The 13,663-nt window shown below is 33.9% G+C and overlaps 1 protein-coding gene across 2 annotated transcripts in view; it reads right to left on the minus strand.

Annotated features, from left to right (window-relative positions):
* LOC126745476 (ankyrin repeat domain-containing protein 13D) overlaps positions 1 to 13,663 on the minus strand; it is a 37,250-nt gene that overhangs the window by 11,992 nt on the left and 11,595 nt on the right. Inside the window, exons 6-9 of one of the 2 annotated variants that reach the window (XM_050453342.1) lie at positions 13,450 to 13,627; positions 13,130 to 13,355; positions 12,793 to 13,072; positions 12,509 to 12,670 (exon numbers count right to left, since the gene is read on the minus strand). In XM_050453342.1, coding sequence (XP_050309299.1) covers positions 12,509 to 12,670; positions 12,793 to 13,072; positions 13,130 to 13,355; positions 13,450 to 13,627 — 846 coding nt within the window. Of the gene's footprint in view, positions 1 to 12,502; positions 12,671 to 12,792; positions 13,073 to 13,129; positions 13,356 to 13,449; positions 13,628 to 13,663 lie in introns of both variants that reach the window. The other variant, XM_050453334.1, reaches the window with a different exon arrangement.

Below are 13,663 nucleotides of genomic sequence, written 5' to 3' on the forward strand. Positions count from 1 at the left end.
AAAAAATGCGAAAAAATCGTTATCTTAGAAGTACAGTATAAGCTCGGTGTGTGCGTAAACACTCGTATATACGAACAACTCGGTTTTGTGAATAAAATATTTTTTGTATTAGGTACTCTATAGTGTGAGCAGAAGTCTGCTCGATAATGTGAACAATTAAACAATACGTTTTTAAACGATTTTTGAGCCAATATGCCAGTAATATTTTGACTGTCTCGCTGGTTTTTGACTTGTCGTAGCATGTTTGCATGGTTCACGGCGTTTATATGGCTTTTATTCTTCAGTTTTTAGTTGACTTTAAACGCCTGAGTAATACATTCGGTAATAACCTTTCTTTGCACGATTCTCAAAATGGGCAAAACTGTCAAAAACAAGGCCCTTACTTTACAACAAAAAGCAAATATTATTCAAGAATATCGAAAAGGTGTGTCAGTTACTATACTGGCTAGAAAATACGGAGTTGCTAAATCAACAATTTGTTCGATCAAGAAGAAAAGGGAGAAGATTTTTGAAAGGGTAACCAACTCATTAGGACCAAACAAAAAGTGTACGTTAAAATCTTGTGAGTACCCAGAAATGGAAAAACTCAATAAGCAGCGATATATTAAAACAAAAAGCAATCAGAATTTTTGGAAATGTATATCCTGCGACAATGAAGTTTAGTGCAAGTGATGGATGGCTACAACGTTTTAAAGTCGAAATACGATTTCTAAAAATATCCGGTGAGAAATTATCATCTCAGCCGGAACTGGTTGGGCCGTTTAAAGAACAATTAAAAAAAGTTATTGATGAGCTTGGAATAACGGAAAACCAACTTTTTAATGCCGATGAAACGGGGTTGTATTGGAAACTTCTCCCAGATAATACATATGTTTCGATTGCTGAAAAAACGGCTCCAGGAATGAAAATTGCAAAACAACGGGTGACCTTCTTAGGATGTGCAAATGCTACAGGTTGTTTCAAATTAAAACCGCTGGTGCTTGGAAAATCAAAAAATCCCCGCTGTTTTAAGCACTTTAGAAATCCGGTCATTTATAAAAATTCCAAAAACGCATGGATGACTGCAGAGATATTTAAGGATTGGTTTTTTTACCACTTTGTTCCACAAGTAAGTGATTTTAATCATTAAATCCATTTTCCATTTTTGAATGATTTTAGGTGAAGCAGTATCTAAAAGAACAACATCTTCCACTGAAAGCTATTCTACTCTTAGATAACGCTCCTTCCCATCCTCTAGCAGACACATTAAAAACAGATGACGGAAACATATTTGCTATGTTTATGGCTCCTAATGTGACCCCGCTAATCCAGCCGATGGATCAAAACGCTCTGAGACTCACAAAACTATATTACAGGAGTTTGCTAACTTCAATTGTGGCAACTGATGAACATGTAATTGATTCATTAAAAAAACTTACACTAAAAGACGCCATGTTGCATTTGCATAGTGCTTGGCAAAAAATTACACCGAGAACCTTATCTAAATGTTGGTATCCTGTACTGTCAAAAAATACAGAATATACAGATGAAGATTCCATACCATTAAGCGAACTTAAAAAAATTTGGAAAGACGAAGAGGCTGATCAAGTTGTTTCGGAGACTCTGAGTTTACTAAGGGAGGTTCACGAGGTATTTTTTTTACAATGGGCTACTGTATTCTTTACTATAAATACAATTTTGTTATAGGCTGAATACACGACAAACGATATCACTGAATGGAGTAAGGATGATGCTGGCATTAACCTTAATGATGATCCAAATGATAATGCTGTTTCGGAAGAAGAAGACGACTGTCAGGTCATTGAAGATCCAAAGCCTAAAATAAGATATTCTGAAGCCATTGAAGCATTAAAGCTATGCATGCAATGGGCACAAGAAAACTTTGTTAAAATTGACGACATTTTATGCCTTAAAAAACTTTATGAAAAAGCCGTAATTATAAATACAATATCTAAAACGAAGCAATTAAAAATTACTTCTTTTTTTAAATAAATTTTGTAGGTATTTTTTAATACATAGGTATTATAAATAATACATACTAAGTAAATAAACAAAGGCTTGAAACTTATAATTTAGTCTCTTTACAAAAAAAAACATAATAATCATCCTCATCCCATAATGTGAACAATCGGTAGTATGAACTAGGGTTGGTTTTTTTGTGTTCATGTTACCGAGCTTGTACTGTATATAAGAAATTTGACGACTCATATCTTTTATTGATAAATTTGCGATTTTCAATTAACTTTTTGGTACAGAATAAATAAATTTAAAAAAATCATGATGTAAGCCATTCCCATCGATACAAGAATCAATGAAATGTGATCGACTAAATATCATAAACCAAAAAAATATATTATATATTTTTTTTATATTTTAGTATACAGACACCAAAATTAGAAGTCCTAAAACTTTCCGGACGAGTTTGTAAACTCTCAGAGCAAATACAAACGATTTCATTTTTTTTTAAGAATAAGATGGTATGGTTGGAAGATATTTTATAAAGTGATTTACTGGATGGTCTCTTGGAATATGTTTGGTGGAATGCTCTTTCCAATTGTTGGTAAAATTACTTGACAACTCACCAGGGCCGAGCCTAGGGTATTTTCCGCCCGGGTGCAAGAGCTAATTTTGCGGCCCCTTCTGCAGTGATTTTTATAAAAAGTGTTTTAAAAAATCATATTGAATTAAATTCCAAACACACATATATTAATCAATATATCAATATTATCTATACAAAAAATATACATAAAAGCATATATTATTTACTTACATACTAATTTAAAGAAATTAAAAAAAAAAGTAATTAGAACCCTGGTTTAAATGCTAACATTTATTTTTCTTGCCTTTTTATATGCAAATTCCCTAATTAGTCGGTAACATCTAAATTAGAAACAATGTCTTCCTCAATACTTATTATTGATAAATTTGATAGTCTTGATTGGCTCATTGTGGATCTTAAGTAGTTTTTTATTAATTTTAGTTTGGAAAATGAGCGTTCCCCATGAGCTACAGTGACTGGCATTGTTAAAAATATTCTTAAAGCTACGAATAAATTTGGAAATATGCCTTTCAAATCGTTAGCAACCAGATATATTAATATTTCTTTGGCCGAGAAAATATTTCTATCATTAATGTAAATTGATAATATGTCGATTTCATTCAATTTTTTACTATTTTTGTTTCAGGGTCAGTTAATTTAGCTTCTAAATTCTTACAATAGGTCATTATTTCGGGTTTGGAAAATGCTTTCAAATTATTTAACAAACCAAATAATTCAATATGTTTTTGTAAATCGTGAAATCTCTCATCTAATTTTGAGGTTGACATATCGAGAATATTAAAAAAAAAATTTACTTTAAAATTTATTTCTGGAGATTGGATTGGCCCATCCTTGTGTTCATAATCAAAAAACGTTTTTTTTTCCTTGGTCTTATTGAGTGAATGGCTGGAAAGGAAATTTCGGCGTCTACTTCTTCCGCAATTTTCTTAGATTCATTTATCATCTCTAAAAACCCGTTTTCCGATCTCATTTGTGTCAAAAATAATTTGATTTCTTTTAGCATCTGTACAGCTTCTGGTAAAATAACATTAGACTTTTGCAGTTATTTACTTACTATATTAATTTTTGCCAAAATGTTGTACCAAATAACTAACGAACAAATAAATTTAAATGATTTTATTTTATTTATTAGGGACATTGCAATATTCTTTGTTTCATTATCTCTGCTTTCATCATTAAAAAGCGTAAACAGAACATCATACACTTTTTCTAACTCAAATCTAAGAGTTTTTATTGCCTCAATATGGCTTTCCCAGCGGGTATCCGATAAGGGCTTTAGTGTTAGCCTGGGTAGCTTTTTTAAGGGAGCATTCCATCTGTAAGTTGAGGCCGAAAAAAAGACAATTTCCTGAATAATGCTAAAAAAATTAGTTACTTCTAGAGAGCTTTTTGCTGCATCATTAACTACTAAATTTAAACTATGGGCGGCACAGGGTACAAAAAAGGCTCTAGGATTAATATTTAAAATTTTTTTTTGTAGGCCATTGTGCTTGCCTTTCATGTTTGCTCCGTTGTCATAGCCCTGATCTCTCATATCGGCAATATCAATATCCAGTTCTTTTAAATCATTTAATAAAAAATCTGTTAACCCCTGACCAGTAGTGTTTGTAACTTTACAAAATTCTAAAAAATGTTCTCGAATTTCTATACTTTTAGAACAATCATCAATAAAAACGAATCTAACAATAATGGTAATTTGTTCTTGGTGACTAAGGTCAGGTGTACAGTCAAGAATGATTTAGAAATATTTGCATAATTTTAAACATTCAACAATACACTTTTTTACTTTTTCTTCTATTAAAAAAATCAATTCATTTTGTATTTTATCTCCCAAATAATGCGGCATTTTGTTCCCATCTTGTTGGACTCTATCAATATGTTCGGCCATTACAGAATCAAATTTTGCAATCGTCTCAATTAATTTCAGAAAATTACCGTTACCCTTATCAAATAGTTTTTGACTATTACCCCTAAAAGCTAAATTTTGTTCAGCTAAAAACTGGATAACAGATATTATTCTCTCTAAAATCGAAGTCCATCTTTTTTTTCCATTTGAAATAAATTTTGATTGTTAGAGTCCACAGTTAAACCTTTTTCTATTGATTTTTTTAATTCAAGCCATTTCCTAACACTTTCAAAATGCCCCTTACTGGTTTCGTGTCTTTCCGAAATAAATGTCGCCAGTCACTATAGCCATTCCCCTCATTAAAACTATTATCAGAAACTTTAAATAATTTACAAGGAAAACAGTACACTGAATCTTTAGATTTTGAGTAAATAAGCCAGGTTCTAGGAACTTTTTCATTGTTAGTTAATTTTTTTTCAAAGTAAGCAGCGCTAAAACATCTATTTAAATTATTAATGGGATAATTAATATTTTTAATTTGAACAGGTCCTATTCCTAAAATCAATAATCTAATATTATCCGTTAATATTTCGGGCCAATATGCTGGATCTTTAAATCGTTCTTCATTTACCTGAATAGCTTCAATATTCTCAGTTTGCGTATTTGCTGGCGTATTCGTCGAGTGATCGTCTTGTTTCAGTTCATCTCCTGATGGTTGTTGATCTCCATCATTTGGTTGTTCTACATCGGCATCGGCTTCAGTTGACGTCAAAAGTTGAACATCCGGCCTTTGGCTTGTTGAAATTTGAGGTTGTGCCGGTTGTGGGTTCGTTGATGACGCAAAAAACTTTTTTAACGAACCTGCTAACCGCCTGTCATCTTCCTCCTTTTCTAGCTTCCTTTTTCGGTATTGGGAACCAGAAAGCCTCTTTCGACCATCAGCCATCTAAATCAACAAATATTTTCTTTAGAATTGGCACAAAAATCTTATTATTATTACTTTTTTCAATGAAAAATTGCTTAAGGCATGAAGTTCTAAATATTTGGAAGATATTAATATAATATTTTAAACTTACCGTTAACAACACAAACACAATTTTTATATAAAATGTATTAAAAATAAACACTAATCGACAAGTCGCTTTAAAACTCGCAAAATAAAATAAATTAAAAACAAAAGGGTGGGAATTTCTAAACATTACACCCCCGCTTATTTCTGCAGCTCTAAAATACATATTATTTATTACCCAAAAGTATTGAAATTCCGCAAGAAATAAATTTCGAGGAATTACTATTGGTGGTACTTTACGCGGCTCTTTTAATTACGCCGCCCTTATAACATGAGTGAACCCACCATAATTGCGGTGCTATTGTTTTTATTACCTGGTCCTATTTATTTATCTATATAGATTATTATTATTATAGCAACGATTCGGGGAACAATGCTCGGTTTCAGTAAACATTGTATTCTGTTGGCGCCTTAATTATAAGTTTTAAATTTTATTGGTGCTTGGCGCTTTTTTATTTTATTTTTCGGATATTTTGCCGCCCCAAATGAGCGCCGCCCGGCACGGCTCGGCCCTGCAACTCACACTTAACATATATTTTTGTCACTTGAAACTTGGATGAGTGAAAATGAAGCATTTCTTTATAATATAAATAACTATACAGCTATACATTCTTGCAGAGATGGCAGAGGGGGAGGAGCAACAGTGTATATTAAAAAAGTGGATAAATCAAAATCTCATGATAGTGTTAACTGGGTCTGTGTAAATGTTGGCGACTCTAATTTAAATGTTATTGTAGTATATAAGCCGCCCTCTTATAATAATTTAGAGTTTTTAAAAGATTTAGAGAAAATTATAATAAAATATCCCAAAAAGCATGTTGGTGATATTAATATTGCCTTGTTGGAAAGCTCTGCATTGATCACAAACTATAAAAACTTATTAATTTAAAATAACTTTAAAATAAATAATGAAAATATATATGAAATGCAACACGAGTGACAAAGCATAGTCATACTATTATTGATCACGTTTTGTCAGAAATCAGCTCACATTTGGTGAAAAACCTACATGTTGATTCTTGTTCTTTTTCTGATCACAATAAATATTTATTTTATATAAATTATGAGACAGGGTTCCCACCAACCTGGAATGTCCTGGAATTATAAAAAGGGTCCTAAAGGTCCTGGATTTTCCAAGTAGAACCTGGAGATTCTTAAACTTTTTTTTATACACAATTTTTTATTAAGTATTAAAAAAAACTTCAAAAATTGGTGGGCACCTAAGCTCATACGATATACCAAATCAACCGCCCTCCATTATACATATTTCCATGCACTGGCCGAAAGAGACTAAAACTTTTTTTTCATTTCCAAATTCAATTACGTTTTAAATAGACTACAAGACCATTTTTACTAAAATTTATTTATGCTCTCTTCTTGTACACCCACTAGCTCAAAAACTAATATGTTTTATTCAACTCCATACCCAATTACCATTTATTTAATACCACGCAATATATTTTAATTTATACTCTAATTTTTAAAATTTACCCCCAGCCATTTGTTTCGGCTTCTATCCGGTGGATTTGAATAATTGTTATAAAAGACCTTCCTGGAGCCAAAACCCAACAAGATACCTAACTTAATCAAAATCGGCCAAGCAGTTTTTGAGTTACAAAGACAGACAGACAACAGGTGGAAAGACGGACCACGGGACGGGCGACAAAAATTTTTCAAAATCATCTTAAAACACAAAATAATATAATTTTATTTGTTTCTATTTTTGACATGATCCATGGCTTACACTACTATACAAATCGTGTGTGAGCTAAAAAATTCAATAAAACAATATAAACGGTGATCAAAAAACAGATTCCCTAAAAATAAAATATTTGCCTTGTTTTGGTCTCCTTGAAAGAATCAAAATACCTTTCAAAAGTCCTGTGTTTTGTTCCCTCATTAGTCGCGTGTAAACTGTTTTGTGCATAGCAGAAAGAATGGCTCCTAGGAAAACATTTATTTTTTGGATGAGTGGCTGGAAGACCCTGAATTTGGTGGAAATATCAATATTTCTTCTGTACCTTGTGATAAAAGTTCTTTTCGATATTTGCTGTGCAAAAAAACTTTAATCTTAGTAATATGGGAAAGCAGGCAGTAGTGACCCACATCACAAAGTCAAAGACGCACACCTCCAAACTAAAAAGTATGGAAGGTATTAACAAAAATGTGTTAATTACATTTTTAAATAAACCCAAAGATACACCTAACCCTACGTTAGACGCATGGGCTACCTACGTAACCCAGCGCATTTTGAATGGCTGCTACTAGCGCCAATATTGTCTTGCGTCGTCGACGTTCTCAGTAGCTGCTTATTAGATATCGATAGACAGTATGTGTTTACAATTGTCTGTAAGCGGACGTGCGATTCCAAAATATTAGCGAATTTTTATGACTGTATAAAATGTGCGCCTAATCCCGTAAGTACTTTTTATGTCATGACGATTAATAATACTATATAAAAAATGGTTTTTTTATTAATAGAAAATAAGAATTTGAGAAAAGGCGAAATATTTGTTATTTGTACTTTATTAAAATTTATTATTTTTTTAATTTTAAAATTTATCTTGATTTGAAATTTGGATTTAATTTTTTCTAGAGAAATAAAATAGCAAAATGTCCCAAGAAAAGAGGAGGCGTATTGAAACATCCAAAGATCCAGCTGTTTGGTCACAATGGTTTGACGAAATGTGAAGTGACCAAAGCGAGGTGATGACTGAGAGTGAAGATGAAGTTGATAATCCTGAAGAAGATACAGTAAACGAAAGTGAGCATGATTCTTTATCGGATCAAGAGGCTAGTGAGAATAGTTCCGGAAATAAATCTGACGATGACGGTGAGTCTGAACAACCAAATAATTATTTTGCAGGACAAAAAAACAACATGGAGAAAAGAAACTCCTAATGTTCATATAAGAACCAGAGCTCATAACATCATTACCTATTTGCCTGGTCCGAAGGGAATTGCTAGAATTGCAGAAATAACGGGGATTGAGTGTTTAAATCTTTTACTAGATGAGTCATCATACGAACCATTACTACCTGTACCAATATTTATATTGAAAGTATAAAAGAACGATTTGAACGAGAACGGGATGCAAGAAATACAGATGAAAGAGAGATAAGGGCATTTATAGGGATTCTTTATTTAATCGGTGTATTAAGATCATCTCGAAAAAAACTTACATAAAATTTGGGACAACTCAAAAGGAAGTGGCGTAGAAGTATGTTACTTGGCAATGAGTGAGAAACGTTTTAGGTTTCTTTTGCGATGCATGCGTTTTGATGACGTTAGAGACAGAAATCTAAGAAGAGAAATTGATAAAATGGCTCCTATTAGGGAGATTTTTGAACAATTTCTGGCCAATTTTCAAAGATATTTTATTGCAAGTGAATATTTGACTGTCGATGAGCAACTTCTGGCATTTCGTGGACGTTGCTCATTCAAGCAATATATACCAAGTAAACCGGCTCGATATGGTGTGAAAGTGTTTGCTTTGGTGGACGTCAAATCTGGTTATACATTCAACCTTGAGACGTATGTAGGGACCCAATCTGAAGGAACATATAAATTTAAAAATTCCAGAGAACAAATTGTCCTTAGATTAGTAGAACCAGTGGCAAACACTAACCGCAACATAACTGGCGATAACTGGTTTACTAGTGTGCCATTGGTTAAAAAATTACTTATTGAAAAAAAGCTAACTTATATTGGCACAATGCGAAAAAATAAAGTAGAATTACCAAAGGAATTTTTGCCAAACAAAAGTAAAGAAGTGGGATCTTCTATTTTTGGATTCCAGAATTGTGTCGTATTGTCCAAAGAAAAGTAAATCTGTAATGTTGATTTCAAGTATGCACCATGATAATGCAATTGATGCTGAAACTGGAGACGCTAGAAAACCTGAAATAATCACAATGTATAACCAAATGAAGTTTGCCGTGGATCGACTGGACCAATTGTGTGCAAAATATGATGTATCAAGAAATACTCGCCGATATCCGATGGTAATCTTTTATGACCTGCTAAATATTTCAGCAATAAATGCTTTATGCATTTATAAGTCTAATAATTGGAACAGAAAGATAGCACGGTCAGATTTTATAGAAGAACTTGCATGGGAATTGATTAGGCCTCAAATTGAATTTAGAGCTACACTTATCCAAGTCTCTCCGGAATTTCGACGGCGCGCCCGTGTTTTATTAAATGGAATGTAATTGAATGAATGGATGGAATTTCAGAAGTGGTAACACCTCTCCCACCTGTAAATAGAAATACTGTCAGACGTTGTTCATTTTGTGCCAGGAATCGCGATAAGTCCACTCGAAAATATTGTAAAAAATGCCAAAGATACGTCTGTAAAGAACACTTGAATGTGCAAGTGCAAGATTAACTTCATAAATGAAATAAAATAAGTTAACCTAAAATTAAAAGCATTTTTTGTTTTCTTTTACAATATTTACATGTTAGTATCTTATTAACATTTAAAAGAACTAATTTTTAAACTTTTTTCTGAAGTTTGGATAAATCGATCCATTAAAATAAATAAATAAATAAAGTGGGTTATAATTTGGGTTGCTACCACTGTAGCCCACGCGCCTAACCGTGTCAGTAATATCCACGCGCCTAACGTAGAAGACGCTGAAGCTGTGCCCAAGGCCAGACAATTGCTACTTTTTACGAAGATGATGTTTCTGTGTTAAGAGCTGAAATATTATGGGTGTTACATTTAATAGACATTCATGGCTCTATTAATAGTGTAAATAAGAGTGTCCCATTATTCCAGTCAATGTTTCCTAATTCGGAAACAGCAAAATAGCAATGCACCTGGGATCCACAAAAGCTGCATATTTATACAATTTTGGGTTGGCAGAATATTTCAAAGATGATTTTTTGCAATTTATAAAAGATTTAGACTACTACACTATTTCCTTTGATGAATCATTAAACAAAATATCTCAAAGGGGCCAAATGGACATTGCTATACGGTTTTTAAATAAAAATACTGAGCAGTGCGAAACAAGGTACTTGACTTCGGTTTTTTTGGATGGCCGTCCAACTGCAGAAAATTTATTAAATCACCTTTTACGAGGTTTGAAGTCTTGGAATTTGGATGCTAGCAAAATGCTATACAGATGCTAGAAACACGTGTCGAGAGTAAAAGTAAAGAGTTTTGGTTAGTGGTAAAACTGTCTCGTGATTTGAATGAAAAAAGGTTCCAACCATAGCACTAATATTATTGTAAGTTTAAAAAGAAATTTGTTTGCAATGCAAAACCGAGTAATGGGTGGGTCCAGAAAGTTGTTAATTTCATAAAATTAAATAAAAAAAAACCCGTTGATCAATTGTAACAAATTTATTCTTAAAATTTTCAGAAAACTTTTCAGGAAATTTATGTCTCAAAAATTACGTTGTCCAAATGTGCCCCATTTCTTTTCTGGCACTCCTCAAGCCGAGCCCTAAAATTTTCAATAACGCGTTGGCAAGTTTCTGGAGTTATCGCTTCAATTTCTTGCTGGATATTGGCCTTTAGATCATTCAGGGTGGCGGGTTGGTTGCTGTACACCTTACTCTTAAGGTATCCCCACAAAAAAAAATCGCAGGAAGTCAGGTCCGGGCTTCGGGCGGGCCACTGAATGTCCCCTCTTCGGGAGATTAATTTATTGGGAAAAAGCGCCTGAACGACAGGCAAAGACAGGTTGGAGGTGTGGCAGGTGGCACCGTCCTGCTGAAACCAAGTGTTTCGATTGTATCCCTCAAACTCCTGAAGGGCGGGAGCGAAAAATGTTTGAAGCATGTCTATGTAACGCTGGGAATTTACGGTAATTGCGTTGCCTCGAGCGTCTTCGAAAAAATAGGGACCGATTATTCCTGATCCCGACATTGCAGCCCAAACCGTGACCTTTGGGCTATGCAGGGGCCTTTGATGTTTTTGCTGCGGGTTTATTGCACACCAGTAGCGACAATTTTGGGTGTTCACATGGCCATTTAGGTGAAAATGAGCCTTATCGAGATTCATTACTTCGTTGGCGAACAAAAGTCTTGCAGGAGGGTCATTTTCCTTTAATTCCTGCACTAATTGAATTTTGTCAGGATGCATGTTTAAATCTTTGAAGAATACGAAGAATACGATCTGGAGACATTTAATGCCGCTGCACGCTTGCGAGAAGACGAGGTCGGTTCTCGGGGTATAGACGCTCTCACCCGAGTAACCGTTTCGGAAACTCTCGTTGTCCTTGGCCGCCCCAAATTTCGTTTATTTAACGTCGAACCGGTGTCGTTAAACTTACGTACCCATTTTACGATCAGCTGTGGGCTTGGGCACTGGTTAATGTCATGCAAATCAAAATGTGCCCGATATCTACGGCGCACAATGGTGGCCGAATTGTTGTTACGGAAATACTCTCGTACACAAAACGAGCGTTGCTCTCCCGTATAGCGCTGCATGGTGACTAAATTTCCCTGAACCAAGCTATCGATTGAGCACGCGCGCACGATTCTAGCCCCCCTATACCAAATTTTATACGAAGCGTCAAAAAATGAACAACTTTCTGAACCACCCGTTATAATGCACTATTAACAGTGTGATAATAGAATTAAAAGACTTAATGTTGGGTCTATAGTACTTTAATTAAAAATGAATTTTCCTTATTTTCCTCTTAGGTTACGATATTTGTAAACTTAGTAATCGACATTTTGTTTATTTTCGGTAAAACGAACGTTTTTTTTTAATAATATACTTTAGTGTTGGAAAACACCAAATACCATTAAAAACCTGGTATAATCAAAGAAAAAAACCAAACATTACATCCAAGGACCGTAGGTAGCATTTATTAGTATCCTTCCTCAATGATTTATTCTACGAGGGCATAAATATAAAAAATTAAAATAAATCAAAAAAAGTTCAGCTAACTAAGCTTTAAAGATAGGCAGAAAATGAGCCATGAATTTCTTTTACCTGCAAAATTATAGTAAAAAAAGCAAAGCAAAAAATATACACCAAACAAATAAAAAGATGGGGGTGCATTACCATTACCAATCTGAACGTATCCACTAGGGCACTGGAATAATGAGTCATCAAGTATGCAAGTCAGTCTATCTTCTTCTTGGATTGTTGATACTTTCGGTACTGGGTTGTCCATGGCGAATATGTTACCAAAGGTTATTCGGGCATTTAGGACGTGAAACAATGGAATTTCTAGTAAAGATAAATAAACCCCTTGATTAATAAATTGGTTGAATAAAAATAGTATACATTTTTTGTCAACGAAACGTGGAAACATACATTTAACAATGAATTCAGCTTCCTCTATTTCTTACCAATTTTAACAGGAAATCCGCTAGGAAGCTGCATCTGAATAAAATCTTTCAACTTGGCAAAATGTGAACTTGAGATCGCCATTAAATCTACTATAGGTAAAATCTGCTCGGGCAGAGATAACGGATAGTTTTCACACAACCATAAGTTCGCCTTAAACTTTTGCACTTTAACATTTACTTCTTTGGGTCTTCCAATATCCCGATCGCCTAACTCTATATCAGCATCAAAGTACTCTTCCGGTGTGATATTGCAAGGGTTTGTATTGTGCGAATATTCTTCCTAAATGCGACAATCCATTTTCAATTTTTAAATATCCCGAGAAAATAATGAGCTTACCTTCGGAATATCTGAGTTCGTTTGAGAAGCACCCACTTCGGCTATACCTAAAAAGTTCTGCAAAGGAGTCCGGAGGTTTTTACTGCGGGCTTTGTCGTGCTCAGTCAAATGTTCAGATCTGGTTTTTGTGACTAATTCTACGTTGGAAGCACCGAATACTTTGCAGTCGTAACCGTTTACTATTTCGTTTTTGTCTGAGCGCCAGCCCCAAATTCCAGCCTTATTTCTGTAAATGGACATGCCAAACAAACCTATTTCTTAAGTGCGCCACTACATGAATATATGAAATTTAGAGTACTAAATCTTAAAGTTTGTTTTACCTTTCAAAACTAATTTTGTCTGTATCTATGAAAGTAGTAACTATAGGATTAGTAAGACGTTGTGATACAGTGTCTTCACTTGGCAGCAAAACCCCTAAACTTTCATCAGTTGTTCGCATTTCTTCGCAATATACTTGCTTTAAATCATGATCTATTTCCATCATTGTCGCACTACCATCTAAAATAATATTCAGAAATTTATTGTTTTAATGCT

This window comes from Anthonomus grandis, chromosome 1 (genome assembly GCF_022605725.1).
Source record: "Anthonomus grandis grandis chromosome 1, icAntGran1.3, whole genome shotgun sequence".
Taxonomy (NCBI): domain Eukaryota; kingdom Metazoa; phylum Arthropoda; class Insecta; order Coleoptera; family Curculionidae; genus Anthonomus; species Anthonomus grandis.